Source organism: Mobula birostris, chromosome 6 (genome assembly GCF_030028105.1).
Source record: "Mobula birostris isolate sMobBir1 chromosome 6, sMobBir1.hap1, whole genome shotgun sequence".
NCBI classification, from domain to species: Eukaryota; Metazoa; Chordata; class Chondrichthyes; order Myliobatiformes; family Myliobatidae; genus Mobula; species Mobula birostris.
Genome location: NC_092375.1, coordinates 135,183,266 through 135,209,436, shown reverse-complemented (window position 1 = coordinate 135,209,436; position 26,171 = coordinate 135,183,266). Strand labels below are relative to the sequence as shown.

Here is a 26,171-nt window from a genome sequence, read left to right as displayed (position 1 = left end):
GGAAATGTGTACGAAGGAATTCAGTTTATCTGCCGAACTCACTTTGCAACAATTAATGCTAAAGAGTTTCTTAATAAAGGCACCTAGCCAACAGAATAGGAGTTAGCAAAGTATTTGATTGGTGATGTTTTGGGTGGCTCAGCTCATAGCAACCTCGTTCCCAATCACACCACATTTGGGGTGCCAGCAGCTCTAAAGAAGAAAGTGAGGCGTACACTATTTTAAAAAACCAGTAAATTCATTTATTATTGTTACGTGTACCAAGGTACAGTGAAAAACTTCTGTTTTGCTTGCCATCCACACAGATCATTTTGTCACTTCAGTGAGTGCATTGAGATAGGACAAGGGAAAAACAATAACAGAACACAGAGTGGAGTGTTACAGTTACACAGAAAGTGCAGTGCAAGGGCCAAAACAAGGTAGATTGTGAAGTCAAGAGTCCATTTTGTCCTACTAGGGGACTGTTCAATAGTCTTTTAACAGTATGATAGAAGCTGTCCTTGTGATGGGGCTATGGTCTAACCAGCCCTGGATCACAATACTGCTTTATGGCATCAGAGGTCCAATTTAGGGCTTCACCACAGAGGATTGAATTAGTCCACATGAAGCTTTAAATACTAATATATATGTTTTGCAGAGTTAAAGTTGTTTTTCATGAGTTTTGCAGCTGACGGAGAGGGAATAGTTCCATTTGTGACACTGTGCCCAGATTCCTCTTGGTGAGGGTTGGTATCTCTGAATCAGACCTCAGAGAAGTTCTACCTGCCCTGTTTGAGTCTGGCCTGGTCTGGTAGTGAGGCAGACAGGGCGTTTAGAGGGCGGCAAAGAGGTGACCATGGATCCTAAGTCCTCCCCCTCCCCCCCCCGCTGCGCTCTCTCACCACAATGCCAGCTCCAGTCTTTCATGTCAATTCACCTCCACCACCAGTTGCCCCCCCCCCCCAACCCTCCACACCCACTTCTGAAGTACAGTTTCCCACCTGTTCACCACAGGACCAGAACTGGATCCTTGTCGATTGGGGTTGTGTCCAGGCCAAATAGGATCGGGTGGTCACCATTTTCCCTTTCACCCCTTTCTTCATCACAGAGTCTCAGTGCAGATAATGTGGACACCCTCCAAAGTCCTTGATATGTTGGCTCCTTATTGCTCTCAATACTTTCGGAGTTTAATTGTATTTCCACCCAGGCTGGTCTTTCCCTGCATTCTGTGAACTTTCACTGCCCTTCAAGACCCTGCACAGCTGCCCACCCAGCTAACCCAGTGTAGCCTCTGGGGTTCTGCTCCCCGCTCAGTCCTGTGGAGATCCAGCTCTTCTTGCAGCTGCCTCATCTGGTGAGTCATGGGAAAGAGTTAGGAGCAGATTTACGAAGTGAGATTGGGACTGTGATGGGACAATTGCAGGTTGGGACACTGCCAGCTAAGTCAGGGCAGGTGATATCACAATGTGCCCACTCTCAATTTTGGGCTTTATACGTAGCATTTCTCACAGCCTCTGGACACCCTAGAGCATTTTGCAGCCAAGTCATGCTTCTGCACTGTTGTCAGAGTTAGAGTAAAGCTAACAGAGACAAAGCTCCATCATGGACTCTAGCCTCACTTCTTAAGGGGATGATTCAAAAAGGCAGCATCCATCATGAAGGACCCACTACCCAGGACATGCCCTCTTTTCATTACTATCATCAGAGAGGAGGCGTAGGAACCTGAAGACACACGCTCAAAGTTTTAGCAAAAAATTCTTCCCCTCTACTATCAGATTTCTGAATAGACAGTGAACCTGTGAACACCAGCTCACTATTTGTTTGCTCTCTTATTGATGTTTAAAAATATATTTATTATAATTTATTGTACACCTTGTATTGCACTGTACTGTTTTAAGGTGTTTGGAGGAAAGTGCATGAGGATGTCAGCGATGGGTTTCTTACACAGAATGCAGTAAGTGTGTGGAATACCGCACTAGGGGTGGGATAGGGGTAGATACATTAGGAGACATTTAGGAGACTGTTAGGTAGGCACAAGGATGATATAAAAGTGCAGGGGGAAGCGATGGATTGATCTTGGAGTAGGTTAAAGAGTCAGCACAGTATCATGGGCTAAAGGGGCTGTTCTGCTCTGTGTTCGAATTTGTGACACCATGTGCTAATCACGCCCTTTATTTAGGGGTAGTGTATTCGCAACAAAACAGACCAGGTCACCAAGAATAACTCCATCAGCCATTTTCAAAATAACATTTTCCAAGCAAAAGTGATGTTTCAAAGCATCTAATCTGCAAGGCATTGTCAATGCCAGCACCGGTCAGTCACAGTCATAGTGCTGAGGCTTGAATCCAGCCCTTCCAGCTGAGGTGATAGATTACTGCTACTATGATGGCAATATTCCCATTGTCCTTACTTTGTGAATCATTTGCTTTTTATTAAGGAGTGGTGAGTACCGCTAGAGAGGAGATCATAGCTTGCATAACTGTGTACTTGTACTGGTGTGAAAATGGGAACCAAAGCCCCAGGCAAACATGCACAGGAAGGGCGAATACAGAACTGAAAACAGAGATTTTGGCACTTAACCCCTCATAGAACATTACAGCACAGTACAGGCCCTTCAGCCACCATGTTGTGCCAAACTTTTACCCTACTCTGATGTCAATCTAACCTTCCCTCCCACATAGCCCTCCACTTTCTATCATCAATATGCATACTTGTGTAAAAAAAGACAACTTACCTCTGACATCTACCCCCCCCCCCCCATAAACTTCACTCCAATCACCTTAAAATTATGCCCCTTCATACTAGACATTTCCACCCTGGGAGAAAGTCTCTGGTTGTCCACTCGATCAGTGTCTTTTATCATCTTGTGCTCCTCTGTCAAGTCAACTCAGATTTGGGTTTGAGCTTAGGGTTTATCACTCTGAGGTTTTACTGCCAGTCTCAGGGTATTTATTGCTTACTCTAGAGACAACCTTGTGCATCTTGGATACAAGTCCCTACCTGAATAACTAATATCCTGGAAACACACGTTCTGCAAACGCTGTAGGTCAATGCACTGTAGATGATCTTTCCTGGGAGCTTCTGGACATTCAGAGTGTGGTGGGCAGGCAATTGTTGTATAATGTGTTGGTACTTTATAACTGAGAGTGGCTGCACAATGCAGCTATGTAAGCAACCATTTGTACACAGGCTCATTATTTATTAAGCTACTGGACGAACAGCCAGGTAAATTAGAGAACCAGAAGAAAATGTTCCTGCTCTCATAATGACAGCCTTGGTTAAGGGAATTGACCATTTCCTGAAATTTTAATTCATTTTAAGACACTTGAGTAGCTGGGTTCCAACTGCTCCCACTCTGATATCCCAGTTGGGTTGGGCATAAATAGGATTGGGGTTCACCAGCTCAGAGGGGGATTTCTGTACTTGCAACATTTGGCAGTAATTGTCTTACTCTTAGCCCGTACAAATAGTACGGCTCAAAACGAAACCTTCACCCACTGATGTGAAGCCAATTAAAGACAGCTTGGTTTTTAACCCTTACATCTTTGCAACACCACTCATCTACACGTGATTTTTTAAAAATCTCTTTGTCCCATTGTCGTCTTCTGCCTCTGTTGTGAACAGATTACAGTAAGGAATAACGGTGTATGACAGAAGAAAAAGAGCTTAATCTTTGGGCTTTATTTTCTTCCTGCCTTCCTCCAACCCCGCCCCCCACACTCTCCTACTTTCCGAATCCTGGATGCTTCAGTAATTTGATCTTTAGCTCATTAGCTGACAGGGATATAAACCTCCATACTCCAGAGGGTTGGGAAGCAGTTAAGCAATCTGCAGCTGATGACTGGGCCCTGGGACAAGGCTTCCTCTGGGAAAATTAAAGCCTCTATTTTGAAGAATTAGATGCAGGTCTCTGAGCTGGGCCTTAGCAGCACAAGGATGACAACTATTTACACGATAGATACATTGAGTCAAGGTGACTGCAATGCTGAAATGTAGCCCCTTTAAAGGATGGGGTTTGAAGCAATGTAACCAGCTTAGTGTTATTGTGAAGGATGATACAGCATCATTGATCAGAAAGCTATTGATTTGCTATTGCGTTGTGCCCAGCTTTATAATGAGCTAAGAGCCTGTGTAAAGGTTAGAATGAAATACAGTATAGAGCTAATTTAGGATTATTATGGCAATAATATCATTGTTGAAAAGCAGTGTAGCGTTTATATGGCCTGAGGCACTAATTCATTCAGGCATTTAAAAAATAGAAGACCCTATTAAATACTACAACACCTGAATGAAATTACTGTGTGTTTTTCATGTTTAATTTATGTATGGGAAATGTTCTGTGTGATCCTTAAACAGAGGAGTTTGGAGAAAAAAAACTGTTTCGATGTTAACTTCAGAAAGTAAAGTTGTATCTCATGATTAGCTGAGTGCAGTTTTGGATCAATAGGGCAATGCAATTGGTGGGAGTCTGATAGTGAAGGAGTCTTATCAATGATCCTCTTACCTTTCTCCATGTTTTTCTCTCGAAATAATTTAGTTTGAACGGTGCAATTTCTTGGAGGAAACAGAATTAGCTGCATTGGAATTGTTTGTGAAAGTACGAGATTAATACTAGCAATAATATAGTACAAGGTTAACCCACCTTCCCATCCCCAGGGCCAGTGTGCCCCTGCCCCACCCCCAGCTCCAGTGCACCCCTGCCCCATCCCCAGCAGCAGTGCGCCCCTTCCCCATCCCCAGGGCCAGTGTACCCCTGCCCCAGACCTTCAGTGATACATCTGCTCAGTGGATTGAAACAAAGAATGCCCCGTTACTTTTGACTTTATCAAGATAACCAGTGCCTGGTGAAAACTAGCCACTTCAACTTGCAAAGTAGCCTGTCCAAAGCACTAATTTTTTCCTCAAGTAACATGTACAAAATGCTAGAGGAACTCAGCAGGTCAGGCAGCATCTATGGAGACGAACAAACAGTTGATGTTTTGGGCCGAGACACTTCTTCAGGACTGGAAAGGAAGGGGGAAAACGCTGGAATAACAAGTTGGGGGGAGTGGAAGCAGGATAGCTAGAAGTTGATAGGTGAAACCAGGTGGGTGGGAAAGGTAAAAGGCTGGAGAGGAAGGAATCTGACAGGAGAGGAGAGTGAACCATTCAAGAAAGGGAAGGAGGATTGGTGCCGGGGGAGGTGATGGGCAGATGAGAAGAGGTAAGAGGCCAGAGTGGGGAATAGAAGAAGGGGGTGGCAGGGGTTAATTTTTTTTAGCAGGAGAAACCAATATTCATGCCATCAGTTTGGAGGGTACCCAGTTGCTCCCCTGCCCCGAAGGTGGCCTCATCATGGCACAAGAGGCGGCCATGGACCAACATGTCAGAACAGGAATGGAAATGGAAATGTTTGGCCACTGGGAAGATCTGCTTTTGGCAGATGGAGCACAGATGCTTGACAAAACGGCCTCCCAAGTTACAGCAGGTCTCACCAATGTAGAGGAGGCAGCATCGGGAGCACCAGACACAATAGACAAACCCAATAGATTCGCAGATGTAGTGTTGCCTCACCTGCCTCACTGGGGCCCTGAATGGAGGTGAGAGAGGAGGTGACTGGGCAAGTGTTGCACTTTGGCTGCTTGCATGGATAAGTGCTGGGTTGGAGATTAGTGGGAAGGGAATCATGGAGGGAGCAATCCCTGTGGAGAGCGGTGAGTGTGGGGGTAGGGGGAGAGGTTTTACCTCTCACAGTTTACAAGCAGATTTTAAAATTAGAAGTTGCTGAATAGGTTATGCCATAAAATGACTAACTCTCTGGATACTGCATTGAAGGTGCAAATTCAGACCTTATTATTTATTTGAAAGCTTCGTTGGCAATGTTTCGGTGGAAGCTGCCTGTTATGGGGGAATATTTTTTACTGGGGTTCCTTGTTACTGAGGAAACCATAAACAATGTACAGACTGATAAAAGGGCCGGGTTGGGGGGTCCGTTATATTTTCTCTGCCTTTAAAAGGCTCTGGCACTGTTGTGCTGTTTCTTTAAAGAGAAGAGAGCCTGTTGCCGAGTTTGAATGCAAGCAGAGAGGCAGGAGGGCACTGCTCTGATTCACTAGGCCCGCTCAGTTCTTTGTGCTGTAAGAATTGGCACAATGTCGGGTCAAAGTTCAGGCATTTTATAGACACAGCCATGTCCTGTTAATAGATTGTGTGGGTTGCTCTGTGGCCTGTATGATATAATAATACTCTTGTGCCTGTGCAATGATGTCCCAACTCCTTTCTTTAAACAAGCGTGTTTACTTTTTGATTCTGCTTTTATTTTCCATTCTTCTTCTCCCCAAATATGATTCTACCTTCCGCAACTAGTTCCCATACCTTCCCATCTAATTAAACACAGCAGCTTCCCTCTCTTTGTTTTGCTTTGACTAGGATCAGTAAGTCGCTACGTGCAGATTGCGCTTTTTCTCAGTGCCTGCAGCCTACAGCCTAGCCACTTCTTCCCAGACGTTACATTGCAGCAGTTATTTGGCGGCCTCTACCCAGTGCCCACCCATTTTCACACCCCTTCAACCCCCTCATCCCAATTACCTTGAAGGCAATAACGGCTGTAAGTGGTAGAGTATGACAAAAACACACCAGCAGCTATATTTCACTGGGAGTTTCAGGAGATTTAGTATGTCACCAAAGGCAAGCAAATTTCTACAGATGTACCGTGGAGAGCATTCTGACTGGCTGCATGACCGTTGCATATGGAGGGGCAAATTCACAGGATCGAAAAAAGACTGCAGAGGATTGTAATCTCAGCCAGCTTCATCTTGGGCGTTGGCCTCCTTCTCTGTTGAGGCCATCTTCTAAAAGCAATGCCTCAAAAAGGCAGCATCCATCTTTCTGGAGTCCACACCACCCAGACAATACCCTCTTCTCATTGCCATTATCAGGGAGGAGGTACAGGATCCTGAAGACACACACTCAACATTTTAGGAACAGCTTCTTCCTTTCCACCATCAGATTACTGAACTGTCCATGAACCCTTGCACTATCTTTGCTCTCTTGTTTGCACTATTTTATATTTATATATTTCTTATTGTAATTATATACTGTATTTCATATTGAAATCTACGAGGGTTGATTGATACGTTCGTGGCCTAAGGTAGAAGGAGTCAATTTTAGAAAACTCAGCACATTTATTTTTCAACATAGTCCCCTCCTACATGTACACACTTAGCCCAGCGGTTGTGCAGCATATGGATCCCTTCTTTGTAGAATGGTCCACAGCAGGGGTGATTGATAAGTTTGTGGCTCAGGTAGAAGGACATGAGTTATTAACTTCAAACTTTCTGCATTATCACTCAAAGAGTTGAACTGCACATGCATGTAACAAGAGCATCTTGAACCTCCAGGTGGTCCATAGCAGGGGTGATTGATACGTTCGTGGCCTTGGGTAGAAGGAGATGAGTTATAGAGCTCTCGTTACATGCACGTGCAGTTCAACTCTTTGAGTGAAAATGCAGAAAGTTTGAAGTTAATAACTCATCTCCTTCTACCTTAGGCCACGAACTTATCAATCACCCCTGCTGTGGACCACTTTCTGGAGGTCCAAGATGCCAACTTCCACAAAGAAGGGATCCGTATGCTCTATGACTGCTGGACTAAGTGTGTAAATGTGGGAAAAATAAATGTGCTAGGTTTTCTAAAATTGACTCCTTCTACCTTAGGCCACGAACTTATCAATCACCCCTCGTGTTATATTTCATGTATTGCGCTGTACTGCTGCCACAGAACAACAAATTTTGCAACATATGTGAGTGATGATAAACCTGATTACGATTCTGACTTGGTATTTTAAATAAAAATACAAAGAATGTCAAAGGGATAGAGGGGACGCCCTGCTGGTGCAGCTAGTAGAGCTGCTGCCTTGCAGCGCTGGAGACCAAAGTTCATTCCTGTGCTGTTTGTGAGGAAGCTGACACACGCTCCCTGTAAAGTGCTCCATTTTCCAACTTCCCACACTGTACCGACTGTAAATTGCCTCTAGTGCAGGTGATTGCTAGAGCTTGGAGGGTGGACAGTTGATGACAGTGTAGGGAGGGTAAAGTAAAAATGGGGTTAGGGTAGGATGAGTTTAAATGGGAGGTCAATGGTGAGCACAGGCATGTTTGGACCATCTAGTCCGTGCCGAACCATTTAAACTGCCTACTCCCATCGACCTGCAACAGGACCAAAGCCCTCCATACCCCTACTGTCCATTTACCTATCCAAACTTCTCTTGAACGTTAAAATCGAGATCCAATGCACCACTTGCACCGGCAGCTCATTCCACACTCTCACAACCCTCTGAGTGAAAAAGTTTCCCCTCATGTTCCCCTTAAATGACTTTGCGTAAATGACCAACTGTGAAGGATATTAAATGAGTAGGAGATAACAAGGATCAACTTTATTCACCATACATGTATTAGGAATTTGCTGTGGTGGGTTGATCAGGGTGCAACATGCAACCAAAGACAGGAACCTTCAACAATTATAAGGAATAAATAATTATATAAAAATAAAGTTGCAGGTTAAAGTAAGGATATGGAATAAAAATGTGCATAAATACATAAATGAGGAGGAGAAGATGGCAGCGTGACGCAGCGCACGCGGCCACTCCGGTGAATATCTGTAATCTGTCAAGTAGGGTACCGTGCACAATTCTGATTTGATAGGGACAGACGTGAGAGTACAGAGGAACATCTGGAGAAACTTCTGAAATACATTTTTCGCTGCCGTTGCTACTGTGTGGTCCGGAATCTCCGGAGGAGAAGGCCCCAAATCCTCGGCTTTGCTTGTTTTGGCGGCTGAGGTGAGGTCGAGGGCGCTCGGGAGGCTGTGTCGGAGGGGCTGGTCGGAGGCTCAAAGTTTTTGGATGGACAGACTCAACGTCGGCTGTTGTCAGGTGCTTTCAAGGCATCGGCAGTTGTCGGTGCCTGGAGGTTTATGACAGGGAGTTTCTCCCTTTTGCTGCCTGCTATCGGGAACTCGGGAGTCGATCGGGGCTTTGAGACTTTTTTTTTACCGTGCCCATGGTCTGCTCTTCATCAAATTATGGTATTGTTTTGCACTGCTGTAACTGTATGTTATAATTATGTGGTTTTGTCAGTGTTAGTCTTTGGTTTGTTCTGTTTTTCTCTGATATCACTCTGGAGGAGCATTGTATCATTACTTAATGCATGCATACATTTCTATAGTGACAGTAAACGAGGACTGAGTATTCTCATAATCTAAAAAAAAATGCCAGCAGTGCAATGAGTTGAGATATTGTGGACAGTATGCAAAACAAAGAGAAAAGCAGAAAAGTCAAAGAGAAACAGGTAGATAGAAAGAAAACAATTAAGCATACGCAGCAACTCTCCGAGCAAGTTATATCATAGTTATAGTGCCCCTTTTTAATAAAGGTAAAATGCAAACTATTCCATTATTTTGAACAGTGCAAAAAGAGAATAACTGCATTAGCTTGTAAGTTCTGGAATCAGAATCAATGCTTTCTGCAATGGGGAAGAATTTGGAATTATGCAATCCACCCAGGGTCTGGCTACAGGTCATACTTAACAAATTTGTTGACTTTAACTGAAAAACAATAGGTTTATGTCAGTAATCTGTTGTAGAAAATGGCTTCTAAGAAGGAAATGGATGAGGTACTGTGCAAATAAAACCTACAATTAAGTAACACTTTTATCAAGAATTCAATCACAATAGTCTAGTGATATAAAACTTGGTTAAAATGATGTGTTTTAAGGAGCACCTTATCGGAAGAGAGAGAGGTGTAAAGGTTTAGGGAGGGCTTACCTCATGTGATATGAACTAGGAGGGAACATGAAGCTTACAGATGATAGTGACCCAGGATCTTTGCTGTATTGACAGAAGTTAATGGGACGTTAGATTGAGATAAGCAGGTTAATATTAAAAACAGATGAGTGTAAGAAGAAGAGAAGGTGAACTTGCCAATCTCCTGGGTATGTGAGAGGTGATGCTGAAATCATTCCTTCCCTGCCTGAGGTGGCTAACGGAAGGGAAGTCTGCAGCTGTCGAAAGTATCAGGCATCACCTCACAGCCAAGAAGAACTGAGCAAACTCAATGTGTGTTTTACACCCCACACACAACTATTGTGAGCCAGCCAAGCTATTGGTGAACTGTCAGCATTCCTGAGAAGTAGAATGAGTGAGAGAAAAATCTCCCAGTTGTACATAGCTCCCCAGCCCATTCATTGTGTCATCGTGGTCCTGCCAATCACCCAGGCTGTGGTAACACTCCAAAGGTGAGTGAACTTTTGTTGTGGTTGCTTTCTTTCTTTTCTCCCAGATGCTGTGTTGGTGTCAGAGGTTACCACAGGTCTTTTTGGAGGGTTTGAGAGCAGAGGGAGTGGGGTGGATTTTATTCTTCTCGATTATTATTGAGATGAGAAAAGGCTAAAATAATGCTCTGGTCTCTTGGGTAACAACAGCTCATGTGATGAGCCAAGGCAACGATGCTGATATCCAGCAGACACACTTTTAATTAAACCACTGCCACAGCCCACTATGTGAGGCTAGAAAGAGGAAGAAGTCAGGTTAACCTCTGGTTAGGAGGCTCTCCGCAAGGAGGCACCATTCACAGCAGAGCGATCAGATTAACCCACGCAGAGAAAATTACATTTGAAAACAAAGTCCAGGATATCACATTCTGGAATTATCCTCAGCTAAGAATTCATGAGAAAGAGAAGAAATTAACGAGAAGGAATAGCTGATTTCTTCCCCCTTCCTTTCCAGTTCTGATGAAGGGTCTCGGGCCGAAAGATTGACTCCTTATTCCTTTCCATAGATGTGGCCTGACCTGCTGAGTTCCCGAGCATTTTGGGTGTATTTCTCTGGATTTCCAGCATCTGCAGAATCCCGTGTTTGTGAAGGAATTAACTCTTCTTTTTCAAAATAACAAAAAAATTCTTTTGGTATCTTCCAAACCAAAAAGTAATCAGCAAACCACAAAGTGGATCTCATTGTTGTTGCAGGAAGCTGCCATTTGGCCTGTTCCAGTTCTTTGTTCCATTTTTTCTGCTCTTTCCCTGTAGCCCTGCAGGTAAAAATATGCATCCTGTTTGATGTTGACAATTGTTGAATCTGTTGTCACTGCCCTTTCGAGTAATGTATTCTAAGTTAGCAGCAGAGAGGTTTAGGTTACTGGGAGATTGTCCAGGGATTCAGGGTGTGATCAAGAGGCATGAATCTTAATCCCACCAAGTCAGGTCTTGGGTGCTCCCTGAAAGTGGCAATGCTAGTGGAAAGGGTGGTACGTGCTTTCATTGCTCTGGGCGTTGTGCAGTGGGAATCGAGAAGTCAAAGCTCCCTTAAAGCTGAACTGTCTCACTTAACCTGCATCAATCCATGATTCTGTAAGTGACACATTACCATATTATTTGCATCTAGCTCATTAAGACTGTACTTCGATAACTATGAGAGGTCAAGGCAGCCAAGACTGAACAGGAATCTTTCCTGCTCTCTCCTGCCCTGCACTGGTTTGTTGAGTCATTGATGCACTGCAGATTGATACGTTTTGGATTTTGCTTTGGAAGGAATACCTCTCACCATCTTAGTAATAGAATTGGGACTTTGTAATATTTGGATAAAAGTAACGTAATCTGCCCCATGTGTGGGCACGTGGCCAAGTGGTTAAGGCATTGGACTAGCTACCTGAAGGTTGTGAGTTCGAGCCCCAGCCGAGGGAACGTGTTGTGTCCTTGAGCAAGGCACTTAAACACACATTGCTCTGCGATGACACTGGTGCCAAGCTGTTTGGGTCCTAATGCCCTTCCCTTGGACAACATCAGTGTCATGGAGAGGGGAGACGTGCAGCATGGGCAACTGCTGGTCTTCCATACAACCTTGCCCAGGCCTGCGCCCTGGAGAGTGAAGACTTTCCAGGCGCAGATCCATGGTCTTGCAAGACTAACGGATGCCTTTGATCTGCCCCATGTAGATCAACAGTGTGTTTGGCAGCAGGTCACAATGAGAGTATGATAAGGCATCAACAAAGAACTTTTATTTAGCCAGCAGTCCATCTCCTCCTTGGTGCTAGATTGACTATATTACTACAGGGAAACACCCTGCACTACATGAGTTGCACTGCAAACATTTTAGATAGTCTGTGCTGATTTTATCACACAATGGTTAGGGAAGGTATTACTAATTTTATTGCATTTTCTTTTTATATACTTTTTATGAATGAAGTATATTTTTGAAATATAAAAACTTAAATGTAAAGAATCAACTGCAGGTTTGCCCATAATTCTTGAGGATTATTACTTAGCATGTTCTGTCCTAACCAGCTGAATGCAAAAATGTGGGGATTTCAGATTAGCCAGCTCTCTTCTGTGTTTTATTTCACGCTACTGTCCTACTCAGTATGTCCAGCATTTTCCACTTATTTGTTTAATAAATTCACTGTTTTCAAACTAAGTCTGTTTCAATGACTGCTGTTATGGTTGCTTATTAAGACCAGACCAGATTGAAGTACTGGATAACACACACAAAATGCTGGAGGAACTCGGCAGGTCAGGCAGCATCTATGAAAAGGAATAAACAGTCAACATTTTGGGAAGAGACTCTTCATTAGGACTTCCTTGGGATGTTGCTGCCTGACGTGCTGAGTTCCTCCAGCATTTTGTGTATGTCACTCTGGATTTCCGGCATCTGCAGAATCTCAGATACAGGAACAGTTTATGGTATGTAGAATCAGTCTATAGGTAGTTAATACAGAGATTTCTCCATGCTAAATCCAATTCTAAGGTCTGCAAGACAGTCAAAGTTTCAATACCACATCTGTAATCTCACCCACAGTTGTGAACTAAGAGTCAGATGATTGCTAGGTGAGAACAAAACAAGAGACTAATTGCATACCAGCTCTTCCTATCAACTCCCTGATGATGCCAGAGTGACAGGCTGTCAACTCTCTGCCATTATGTTGTGAAACAAAGCTTAATCATTGTATAAAATACACAGTGACCCAGGTTTAGGCCTGACCTCAGGATCTGTGTGTGTGGAGTTTGCAGAATATTTCTGTGAGCATGTGGATTTCCTCCAGTTTCCTCTGACATGCTAAAGATTAACCATTCAACTGGTTAGGTTAGGTCATTGTAAATGTTCCTAGTATGTTGGCGAATAATGAAATCTGGGGGCGTTGCTGTAAATTTGGGGAGAATATATCACAGGGAAAATTAAAGTGGGAATAAGATTGCACTCAGGGCCGGCATTAACTAAATGGGCCAAAATAGCCTTCTCCTATGTTGTAAAGAAGTATGAAAAACAGGTAATCTTTGTGCAGTAAGATCCAACTAGAAGCAAAGTGATAAATGACTAGATCATGTCTTAGTCATGTTGTCTGTGGGATGAATATGAACCAGGAGACAGAGAGAACTCTGCTCTTCAAAGCAGGAAAATGGGATATTTTAACTTCAAGTTTCTATTTGGGTCTACGGGAGTCAGTGAAACATTAATTATAGTGCCAGCTGCAAGATCAGGTTTCAATTTCTGATGTTGTCTGTAAAGAGTTTGTACGTTCTCCCAGTGACCATGTGGGTTTCCTCTGGGTGCTCCGGTGTCCTCCCACAGTCCAAAGATGTACAGGTTGGGATTAGTGAGTTGTGGACATGCTGTGTTGGTGCCAGAAGTGTGGTAACACTTGTGGGCTACCCCCAGCGCAATCCTCTCTGGTTTGATGTGACACAAATGACACACTTCACTATATGTTTTAATATACGTGTGACAAATAAAGCTCATCTTTAACCTTTCTTTAAAGTAACAAAAATTGCAAAGCAATAAGAGGCTTGGGATTGGGAAAAGAATCATAGATGGCTTTTGCTTTGTGCGAACAGAGTTTCTAATGTTGTACCAGCTAGAAGTTTGGGGACCAGCATTAAATGCGTTAAACTATCTTAAGTTCAGCAAAGAGAATTGGGAGTTCACTAGAAAAATAGAAAATGGTGTTATTCCTGTACTTTATCATTTCCTGTCAACGCCTCCTGACACACAGATACTCCTGTTCCTCCCATCACTTTATGTGTATACAATCAGTCTATGTAGATAAGCTAACCTTATGTATTTGTTTTTATTGTCTTCTTTATGCTTCTTGTGTTTTTTTTTGCTGAATCGGATCTGAAGTAACAATTACTTTGTCCTCCTTTACAGTCATGTACTGAAGGGTGACAATAAACAATCTCGAATCTCGAACTTTTCAGGTTGATGTGAGAAGAGAAGAAAGTAATTCTCAATGCAACGTAAACCGCCTCACATTCTTCAGACCCAATAATGCCTCCAAGCCATGTCATGAAGCACCTTCGTTAGCAAGCCTACCTTTGCTAAAATAGTGATTTTAATCTCATCACATTTCAAAAGTGAGGAAGGCTAAGGGGCAATCTAACTCAGTGATTAGGATCATTAAAGGTGGCCAGAGAGAAGAATTTCCTCTGTGGGAGGGAGCAGACACTGTACCGACTGATGATAGCAGGGAGGACATCTTTGCATGATGGAAATCAAACTGTGTTGTGGACATACTATATTGGTATTGAAATTTGTGGCAACACCTGTCGGCTGACCCCAGCATACCCTTGGGCGTGTTTGTTATTAATGCAGACAACACATTTCACTATGTTTCCATGAACACGTGATAAATTTATTTGAATCATGAATCTTAAAATTCAGTCCCCTTCTGGCTGCAGAAGCCCATCTCGCTGACGGACCAAGATCCCTTTGCAGTTCATGGAAACCTACTTCATCAGCATGTTTCTATATGTCGATAGGTTCTTGATTAATAGTTCATAAGTTCTTGATTAGTAAAATTAGGTCAAAGGTTACAGGGAGAAAGCAGGAGAATGGAGTTGAGTGGGATAATAGATCAGCCATGATTGAATGACAGAGCAGACTCAATGGGCCGAATGGCCTAATTCTGCTCCTTTGTCTTATGGTCTATGGTAAGGATAATAGGATACATTCCAATCTGAGGTTGATGATGGTTCTGCCTAAATGTATTTGGACAATGGGCCCTGGCAAATGATTGAGCTCTGATCCTGGTGGCTCTGGTGTTGCATCCTATCCCTTCGTTCTCTGCCAAACTTGAATGTTTGATTTGCTGTTCATCCTTTGCGTATCTCCTGCTGCATTCCATCCTTCGGATGAATATTCTTCCGGGGGCATCATTCCCTGATTACATGGAATGTGCCAGAACACCCCAAAGGTGAGTTTCCCTTTTGATCCACAGGATAGTGCATGATGGCCAGCTGACTGAGCAACAGCTGGTGCAAGGACCTGCACTGCTAGTGGGCATCATGTTATATTGTTGCACATCACCCCGGCCATGAACTGCTGTGTCTTTCCTATGATTGTGATGCGTCAGTGAACTGTTTCATAATAAAAGGGCCTAGGTGTAAAGTGAGAGCAAGGAGATTTAAAGGAGATCTGAGAGGTACATTTTTAATACTGAGAGTGGATAATGTCTGAATAATGCTGCCTGAGGAATTGGTAGAATTGGATACAATTACTACTTTTAAGAAGCATTCAGACAGATTGCTTGAATAGGCAGGGACAGAAGAAGTACAGACCTATTGCGGGTAAATGGTATTGGCACAGATGCACAGAAAGGTCAGCATAGTGTTGAATTGACCCATGATTTGAAATATCCTCTCCATGTCCACTCTCTCTAAGCCTTGCAATATTTGGTAGGTTTCAATGAGATCCCTACCTCATTCTTCTAAACTCCAGCAAGTACAGGCCCAAAGCCATCAACCCCTCCTCACACACTAACCCTCTGGATGCTCTCCAATGACGGCAGCACTTCCTTTGTTATATATGACATGTCCATTCACATGCAGAGCTAGACTACTTCGAATGAAAGGTGGCAACCAAAATATCTACTATGCAGAAGCATCTCTCAGCCGAAATAAAGCTGTGAATGTGGAAGCTGAAGTAACTGATGTGGAAGCATTTAAGGGAAAGATGAAAAAGTGAAGAAGAAAAGAAAAAGCAAACGTGTTGATAGGTTGTGAAGTTGGGACAGGTGCAGCAGAAACACTAGCATAGATCAGTTGGGCTGAATGGCCTATTCTTGAAATGTAAGTTCAATGTAATTTTCTAAATATAGAGGTTGAACACCACTTTCATACTGTACGTTGAAATGAAAGCATTTTATGGTCCTGAATCCATTGCTGAGGAAGAGGGTTCGGCTCATTGTGTTCGGGATGGTGCTACAGTGTGGGGCAGGGTGGTGCTAAAGGAGTTGTAAAGTTTGAGAGCTGCGTGCAATCCAGGTGAAGCTAAGGTCACTGGGGTGTCATTCCAACCCACCAGGAAATGGTGCACGGCTAATCCAGTTAATCTATTTACATTTGCATTTTAATTCGGATTAGAGTGGACACAAGACTGGATTACAGATAAGAGTGTAAACACAGCCTCAGCTCCTCAAAGTACAAATCCCCTTTAACCTTTCTGCTCAAGAGGACAAATAGAATACAACTGTTAAGGTCACCGCAAAGTCAGCTTCCACCCCTTCCAAACCCAAAGCAAATCTTCTGTGATTCTCAGGGATAAAGAAAACTGGAGTACCCTCTTTAATTTTCTTTCTCTCATTACATCCCTCCCAGGCGCAATGAGTACAAACAGCTCACCTGATTGCAAGTTTCTGTTGTCAAGTCATTGGATACCAGGTTATCTCTGTGAGAGGCACCTTGTGTTGACTTTGGCTTGTGCTCTGCTCTCTGGGCACCTTCAGCCTTCTCCATTGAACCAGCCTGTCCCAGCCCCATTTAGTCCAATTGCTGCTCCTTTCTCTACAGGCCTGCACATGTTTTTTCTGATTCATTAACTTATCAATTCTCTTTTGCAATTCATTATTAAAACTGCTACTGTCTCTCTTTCAGGCAGTACCTTACAGGTCACAATAATGTATTGCACAACAAAACTTCCCTCATGTCAGCTCTAGTTATTACAAATTACCTTAAATCTGTGACTTCTACTTACCAAACCTACTGGCACAGAAGGCAATCTCCTTATTTACGCTATCAAAACCCTACATGATTTTGGAAAATGTTCCCTTGCCCTTTTCTGCTGTGGAAGTGTTCTCAAGATTCTGGGCATACTAAGCCAGTCATTCCTGGTCTCCATGCAATATCTGCTAATTCTTCAGACTCAGATTAATTTATCACACGGACATCAAAACATACAGTGAAATGTGTCGCTTGCTTTAACAACTAACACAACCTACAGATGTCCTTGGTATTCTTTCTTCACACGTGTGTGTAGCCACATTCCAGGAAGGATGTGGAGAATTTGGAGAGGGTGCAGGCTCACCGGGATGCTGCTCGGATTAGAGGGTATTAGCTATAAGCAGAGTTTGTTCAGGCTTGGTTTGTTGGCTCTGGAGTGTTAGAAGTTGAGGAGAAGCCTGAAGTTTACATAATTATACAAGGTAGACAGTCAGAACCTTTTTCCTAGGGTAGAAACGTCATGTACTTGAAAGTATAAATATAAGATGAGTAGTGTTGGAAGTTTAAAGATCAGATCTAAGAGGCAAGTTACTTTAACAGAGAACAATAGGTGCCTGGAATGTGTTGCAGGGAGAGGTGGTGGAAGCACCACAATGGTGGCATTAAAGAGACATTTCAAAAGGCACACGGACAGGAACAGGAAGGGAACTGAAGGATATAGACCACATTGTATGCAGATGGTTTTATGGCGGTCAGCACAGACATAGTGGACTGAATGACCTGTTCCCATATATCCTGTTCATACTTTCTCCTCGTTTCCCTTGATTCCACCGATGATATGAAATACATCTACGTCCTTCTTCAATGTATTTAATGACACAGCCTTCAGCAGCAAAGGGTTTCACTGATTCACCACCCTCTGGATGAAGGGGTTTAGCTTGATCCTGATTCTAATTGGCATATCCCATATCCTGAGGCCACGATCCTTGGTTCTGGGCTCCCCTGCCATTACAAACATCCTCCCTGTTTCTAATCAAACAAGTCCTATTTCTATGAAGCCCATTCTTCTCCAATTAAGCCAAAGCAACAATCAGATACGAAGACCAAAACTGCACACAAGACTCCAGATGTGGCCTCCCCAAGGCCCTGTGCAGATGGAGCGAGACATCCTTGTTCTCAAATTTTCTTGCAACGAAGGTCACTGTATCATCAGACCTTGAATCTCCTGTGCTGACTCTCATGAGAAACATTTTGTAATGTTTTAAAACACCCATAATATGAATTTGTTACCATCACAACCGATGCCTCTTTTTATTAAGCAAATAATCAAATACATTGTTTTACTTGAAACAACTTTTCAACTTGTTCTTTCACTGTCAACAACTTACATTCACCCCAGATCTGCCTGTTCTGAAGCAATTTAATTTCTGTTTTCTTTCCCACCAGACTTTAATCTGCACTGCCTAACCATCCTGCTGAAGTTTGTTCTGTTCTCCTCAGTAAGCTTTGTGCCATCTGTACACAGCTGCAGGACCCACTGATATGCCATGGGGTTGATACAGATGTGTGGATGAGCTGGCTGGTAGTTGCTAAGTGAAAACATTCCGGAATTGCATTCTCACACAACCACAAGTTCAATGAAAAGAATCATGTGTCCTTTTCCATAAACCTGTTAATAAATCTGTTGCTTGTAAATCTTGAAATAATAGCAATTGAACATTTGATATTAACACTGTCCAAATCCAATGTTTCTTTTAAATGTTGGGGGGGGGAATGTGGGATTTCATTTATAGTCCATCTCTAATTTGCACTGGAGAAGCAATCTTTTTCCCTGAGTTCAAAACTTTGGAGAGATCGCAATAGTATTCCAAGTTACTTGATGAAGTGGTGACCCGTGCACCTGTCCTTTCATGTTAGGTACCAAACAGCATCTTTGAGAGATGCCACTCTCCAATAGTGCACAGTTACTGAGAAACATGTACAGTAAAATTCATTCAATCTGGCATCATCGGGGTTTCAGTAGTACAGACTAGTAGATTTCCTACTATTAAAACCCCAGACACATCATCTGTTTTTTTAACACGTTGATATAAATTTCACACTGAGTCTGGTGAAAGGGAAATACACAGGCACTCTGGAACCTGGCTCTGGCCACAAACAGCCCACATTCCTGACTGCTGCTACTCTGGCCCACGCACGGTCCGTTACCTGGTCCCAGACACACTCCAGATCCTTTGCTCTGATCACACATTCCAGGTTCTTTCCACTCTGTTCTCTTGGCTTTTATTCCATATCAATGAGTGAGCCAGAGGCCAGATTGTCAGGATTTATGAACAATGGTATTTGATGTAAATAATCAGGCAAAATTTTTACAAGGAATTTTTTTTTACAGAAATTGTTTTACAGAATTTATCTTTCTCTGTACACCTAGGGAGGAGAAGGAGCGCTGGATCCGTGCCAAGTATGAACAGAAGCTCTTTCTGGCCCCACTCCCGTGCTCCAACGTTGCCCTGGGACAGCAGCTGCTGCACGCCACAGCCGAGGAAAACCTGCGGACAGTCATCTTGCTCCTGGCCCATGGTTCCAAGGACGAAGTAAATGAGACTTTCGGAGATGGCGATGGACGCACGGCCTTACACCTAGCCTGTAGGAAGGGGAATGTAGTCCTGACACAGCTACTGATCTGGGTAAGTCTGTGATCCAGCAGCATAACTAGAAGAAAGGCACGTTGTTATCGCATCTTGCAAACTCAGAATGTCCCAAAGCACCTCACACCCTGTTCTGACAAAGGGCCTCAGACCTCAGGTGTTAACTCTGATTCCTTTCATTGTAAAGTAATCCCTTCCCAACTCAATCCTAAATGGTAATCTCTTTATTCGATGCTTCCTTGTTCGAGACCTTCATAGAAAACTGCCTGTTACCATCTGACCTCCCAGTTCTTCTCAAAATCTTTTTACTGTTTCCAGTGAGTTAAGAGAAGACAATATTGAGGATAGTCAGTTGATCAGGCAACTGAGTGAGGCAGCTTTTCAGATGGATGATCTTTATTTTCCCTCACACAGTTACGGCCTGGTTTGCTGAGTGTTCCCAGCATTCTGTGTTTTATTTCTGATTACAGTAGCAGTGTTTTGCTCTGTGGTTGTTGTTGTCTTTAATGAGTACGAGTCAGCCTTAAACAGTATCTTTAACGAAGATAGCCTTTTCATTTCAGCAATCATTCTCGTAAAGCACACTAACACAGAGGCCACCAGTGTGCTCACTTTTCGAAATGAGATCTGAATGAGTAGCCTAAGCAGATGATGTATGCTTATATTTTACCCCCATACATTATTTTCTATAGCTATCTTTAATTGGGCATTTTAAGAAGTGTTTTGGAAATTCAGCTTACGCCACACGTACTGTTTCTCCCTTACCGAACCTGCCAGTTGCATTCTCAGAAACTTGATAACACTTCCAACATGATTTCCCTTTTGTACACTGTGCTGACTTTCCCTAACGATGTTGCAAGTGCCTTGCTAGCATGTCCTTCAGCTGAATTTTGACAACACATGCCAGGCTAACTGATCAATGATTCTTTTTATTATTTTATTTGGAGATCCAGCACAGTAACAGGTCCTTCCAGCCCAACAAGTCCACGCTGCCTTACTTATACCCATGCAACCAATTAACCCACTAACTAATACGTCTTTGGGATGTGAGAGAAACCCAAGGCCCCCACATGAAAACTCACATGGTCGTGGGGAGAACATACAAACTCCTTACAGACAGCAGTGAGAATTCAACACAGGTCAAATGGCGCGCTGCAAAGCGATGCACTAACCAATACATTATGATGCTACCCTGTGTTGGATTCTATCCATTTTTCCTTTAGCAAAGTTATTATATTTGCTACCTCTTAATCTGCTGGAAACATTGCAGAAATAATGGAATATTATTACCATTACATCTGCTGTTTCTATGGCCATTTCCTTTCGAACACTGAAATGCATGCTATTGGTCATAAGCACTTGTCTAGCTGTAATCCCTGTAAATCCTCCTGTCTTTTCTCTGGAATAGAAATTCATTTTAACGTCCTTGTCATTTGACTAATTTTTGGTGTATCTTCTCCGCTGAAGGCAGAAACCAAATATTTGTTTAGTGCTTCAACCATTTCCTGCTGCCTCTGTGGGACATACTGTTTGCTTTCTATCTTTTTTTAATACTTCTTGCCAATTTATCTTCTCCCATTTTATTTTGGTCATTTGTTGCTGCATCCTAAAACTTAGCCAAGCCACAGGCATACTAAATGTACTTGACAACATCACAAACTTACTTTAATTTAATGTCATCACTAACCTTAGTTAGCCAAAGATGGATCGCTTCTCTTGTGGGCTTTATGTTACTCAATAAAATGGACATTTGTTGAGAATTTGAAATATTTCTTTAAATATTTGCCATTATTTAACTACTGACAAGCCTCTTGATCTAATGTCCCCATCTACCTTATTGAAAAATATTCCTCATATCTGCATAATTGGCCTTATTTCAGTTAAAACCCTTAATATGTCAATGTTCAGTGTCTCTATAACAGTGCGCACAGTTCTATCCGATTGTGACCACTTTCCCTGGAGGATTAGCAATTAACCCTGTCTCATTACAAAAAGGTGAAAAGTAGCCCGTTTCCGAGTAAATTGCTCAGGCAAGCTGACCTGAAGTCATTCCATGAACTTGTCCTCCAAGCTCTTTTTGTCAATTTGATTTGCCTGGTCTTTATGAAGAATGCAATCCCCTATGATTATAGTGTGACCTACTGCTACCAGTTTATATTTTTATTGATGCTTTTGGTGACAGAGCAACCATCTCCCACCATAGTCAGTGTTTTTCGTCCCTGTTTTCTGTAAACTCCCTGTACCCCATCCATCACCCTTACCTTATGTAAGTCATGTAACATCAGATCCATACATTAACCTGTCCTTCAGGAACACCCCCAATTCTATCCCCCATCCCACATTAGCTTAAAACCCTAAGTGCCACTATGCTACATAATGCACATAAAATGCTAGAGGAGCTCAGCAGGTCAGGAAGCATCTATCAAAAGGAATAAAGAGTTGACATTTTGGGCTGAGGCCCTCCAACAAGACCTGTGTACAACTGTGCTTATGTATTCACCGGGACAGCAGATTAATTGATCCCACCCTGAACTGTTCACAGTGCCTTAGAAATCAAAACCTTGTTCCTTCACACTATTTGTTGACACATTTAACTTTAAAGACCATTCAGTTTGGGGTTTAAAACTTTAGGCAGAGGCAGGATTCCCAACCCTGGATGTAATCTTGAGATTTTAAGTTTGTCATATACCCTGGTCACACTAACAACGTGTGGCGATGTGAATTGTCAGGACAGGAACTGTTTTTTCCAACATGTTCCATCCTGTACATTTGGTCAGTCTTATGTAATACTTTACTCCAACAAGGTGCTACTTGCTATATCATTGATCTTTGCTTCAGGGATGCTGTTTGATCCCCAAATAGCACCTTGTAGGAGTGAAGTACTCTACGGTATTGCCAAGATCACCAACACTGCCTGAGCTGCTGAGTTCCTGTAGCAAATGCAAAATACCTTGCAGATGCTGGTGTCAAAGCAACACTCACAACACACTGGAGGAACTCAGCAGGTCAGGCAGCATCCGTGGAAACGATCAGTCAATATTTCGGGCTGGAACCCTTCATCAGGACTGAAGAAGGAAGGGGCAGAGGCCCTATAAAGAAGGTGGGGGGAGGGTGGGAAGGAGAAGGCTGGTAGGTTCCAGATGAAAAACCAGTAAGGGGAAAGATAAAGCGGTGGGGGAGAGGAAGCAGGTAGGTGATAGGCAGGAAAGGTGAAGAAGGAATAGGAGAAAGCACAATGGATAGTAGAAGGAGGCAGAACCATGAGGGAGGTGGTAGGCAGCTGGGGGAGGGAGCAGAGTGAAATTGGGATAGGGGAATTTCCTACCTATCCCCCTCTCTGCTTCCCCTCCCCCACCCCTTTATCTTTCCCCTTACTGGTTTTTCACCTGGAACCTTCCAGCCTTCTCCTTCCCACCCTCCCCCCACCTTTATAGGGCCTCTGCCCCTTCCGTCTACAGTCCTGACGAAGGGTTCCGGCCCGAAACGTTGACTGATTGTTTCCACAGATGCTGCCCGACCTGCTGAGTTCCTCCAGCATGTTGTGAGAGTTTCTGTAGCAGATTGCTTTGCTCCAGATTCTAACAGCTGCAGCTTCTTGTGTCTCTGGGTTACTATTGGCCATGGCCATGATGTGGTTTGAACTGTTGTAGAATGAAGGGAATATTTGGGAAACAGCAACTGCAGTAGAATTTGATTCAGAATAAGAAAACATTAGGGATAATGGTATTGAGAGGACTAAAACGTAAAAGCAAGGATGTAATACTGAGGTTTTATAAGGCCGCGCTTGGAGCATTCTGAGCAGGTTTGGGTCCCTTATCTAAAAAAGGATGTGCTGACATTGAAGGATCCAAAGGAGGTTCACGAGAATGATCGCAGGAATGAAAGAGTTAATGTAATATCAGCATTTGAAGGCTATAGCCCTGTACTCGCTGGACCTTAGAATAATGGGGTGGGATCTCACTGAAACCTATCAAGTATTGAAAGACCTAAGTACAGTGGATGTGGAGAGGATGTTTCCAATTGTGCAAAAGTCTAGGACCGGTGATCACAGCCTCAGAATACAAGGACGTCCCTTAAGAACAGAGATGAGGAGGAATTTCTTTAGCCAGAAGGTGGTGAATCTGTGGAATTCATTGCCACAGATGATTGTGGCGGCAAAATCATTGGATTGCTGTATTTAAAGTGGAGATTGATAGTTTCTTGATTAGGAAGGGCATCATAGGTTACTGGAGAGAAGGCAGGAGAATGGGGTGAAAGGGATAATAAATCAGCTATGATCGAATGGCAGAGTAGACCCACTGGGCCTCTTTTTGCTCCTGTGTGTTATGGTCACTGGAAACACCAGAATCAAGAGAGATAAAATGAACCACCAGGTTAAATGGAAGAGATACAACTCACGAACAATAACAGGAGTGATAAAGTGCTCCGATGCTGTGAGGCATGTTGGGACATCTGAAGTTGTGAAATGCACCATAATAATTCAAATCTGTCTTTCCATTTTCTAAAAAAATTGGGAATGTGTGTAAATAAAACAGGCAGAATAAAAGGGAGCATGATTGAAGGTGGGCCTCCATTGGAAAAACTGTACAAATGTAATCTTAAAGAAAAATATTGAGTAATTATAGAGCAGCTGATTAAAGTGGAGGAATTGAGAGTGAGTCAAAGAAGGGAGATTGAAAAATCTAGAAGGGTGCACAAGGTTTCTTGCTCCCAGTATATTATTAGAATGTGACTAGACGCTGGAAGCAAACCCAGTGGTAATTTTCAAGTGCAAAATGCTAAAGGAGGGGGAATACAAGGTGATAATGGGAATAGCTGAGAGTTTATTCAAAGAGACGTACCAGGATGTAAAGCCAGCTTCTGATTCTCGAAGAAAATACAGGTTGTCCCCAGATTCTGTTCCTGATTACTCTTCGGAACCCAGACAATTCACAGACTGGAAATGCTGCCATGAACCAAGCAGAAGATGCCTGTGGCCCCACAGAAGCTGACAAATCCATAGCACAGGTCTCTCAAATTCTCACTTGTATGCCCAGGCTGTACATCAGTCAGGCATTGATAATCTGTGGAGGACCAGTCATAGAAAGAGTTAAAGAACACTAAATGAGCTTGCTGCACTAACAGTAAGAGGATGGTTAAGGCAGAATAAAGTACATGTTAGAACAGCTATGATTAAACTGGGGACCAAGTGAGTGGCTAAAATTAGTGCTCTGTTTCATTTATCAAAGGGATGATGAAGTTTGAAACTTGAATCACCAGATTTGGGTGGAGAATTAGGAACTTTGCAAAATTTGTCAGCCAGACTTGATCCTGGGGGTTGAAGTGTTTTGTGTGGGAGACTAGGGAGGCTGTGCTTTTATTCCCATCTTTACACCTCCTGCCCCACTGCCTCTCTAGTCTCTGGAAAGAAGATTATCCCTAAGAACTGATATTCGCAATAGGTCTCAATGTGCAGTGCAGATACATGGGATTCCTCGCTCTGATAAAGAACCCCTTAGTAGCAAGTGCTATCTCAGTCTAATTTAGTGATAATACCTTAAAGTTAGAACTCAGGCATTGTGTAAAAATCTGAAATATGCTGCCCAAAACAAAGTGGGAGTGACAGAGAGGTGAGTCAGGTGAAAAGAAAAAAATGTAAGGTTGGGTTTTGTTGAGTAAGAGCAATGATGTAGTAGAGTTAGCAGGGTGGTGGAGTTAACCTCAAGATCTAATTGAATAAACCAGGCTAGAGTAACTATGTGCTAACTTTCATTCTTGCCCCTACAGTACGGAGTGGACGTCATGGCACGCGACGTTCACGGAAACACTCCACTGGCCTATGCCAAGCAAGCAATGAGTCAGGAGTGCATTGACACTCTCCTTCAATACGGCTGCCCTGATGAACACTTTATTCTGCTGGCGACTCCCAACCTATCCAGTAAGACCAACCGAAACAACAACAATAACAACAACAGCAAAGGCAGACAGATGGAGTCGAAATTGCCCACTGTCATCTGAGCAAGAGTTCAAGTATTTAGAGAGCAGCACTGAACCTCTCCCTTTACAGCCTCATATCTGTGAAACCTCATTCCACTCCTGATTATGTTCTCGAAAGGATGCAAAACCATGAAGGCCTGACAAAAATGGGGGAGGGGGGGTTGAAAGAGGAAGGGGGGTAAGAGACAAGCAGCCACAAGTCAGCTGATTACCTGAATGGCATGAGGTCTTGTGCAGGTTGACTGAAAAAAGCAAGATGCAGCACGCATCAGGAATTGCCCTAGTTCGAGGATAACAGGTGGAGACTACGATCTGTATTAAAAGCTCATGGCCCAACTGGGTCAACAGGGCAGAGGACATGGGGAAAAATTGGAACTCTGGACGTTGACAATTAATTGTCAGTACATTTCACCTCTACCAAAACAGGTTGATTCAGCTCTTCTACGAAGGGCCCCCACTGACATAAATCAGGTGAGAGCGAGGAGTTTGTCAGGTTTGAAGCTCCAATGATGGTATGTGTCAAATCAGTTGTGGCTAATCTGTCCAGGGAGAATACTGGCTTCATTACGCTTGTATAGTTGAGTTCTTCCAGCATTACCACTGTTTA

The 26,171-nt window shown here is 43.1% G+C and overlaps 1 protein-coding gene across 2 annotated transcripts in view; it reads left to right on the top strand.

Moving 5' to 3' along the window:
- agap1 (ArfGAP with GTPase domain, ankyrin repeat and PH domain 1) overlaps positions 1–25,728 on the top strand; it is a 649,964-nt gene extending 624,236 nt beyond the window's left edge. For both annotated transcript variants that reach the window (XM_072261395.1, XM_072261394.1), the window contains exons 17-18: positions 19,372–19,627; positions 25,355–25,728. In XM_072261395.1, the coding sequence (XP_072117496.1) occupies positions 19,372–19,627; positions 25,355–25,585 (487 nt within the window). In that variant the 3' untranslated portion in view covers positions 25,586–25,728. The remainder of the gene's footprint in view (positions 1–19,371; positions 19,628–25,354) is intronic.
- Positions 25,729–26,171: the final 443 nt, after the last annotated feature.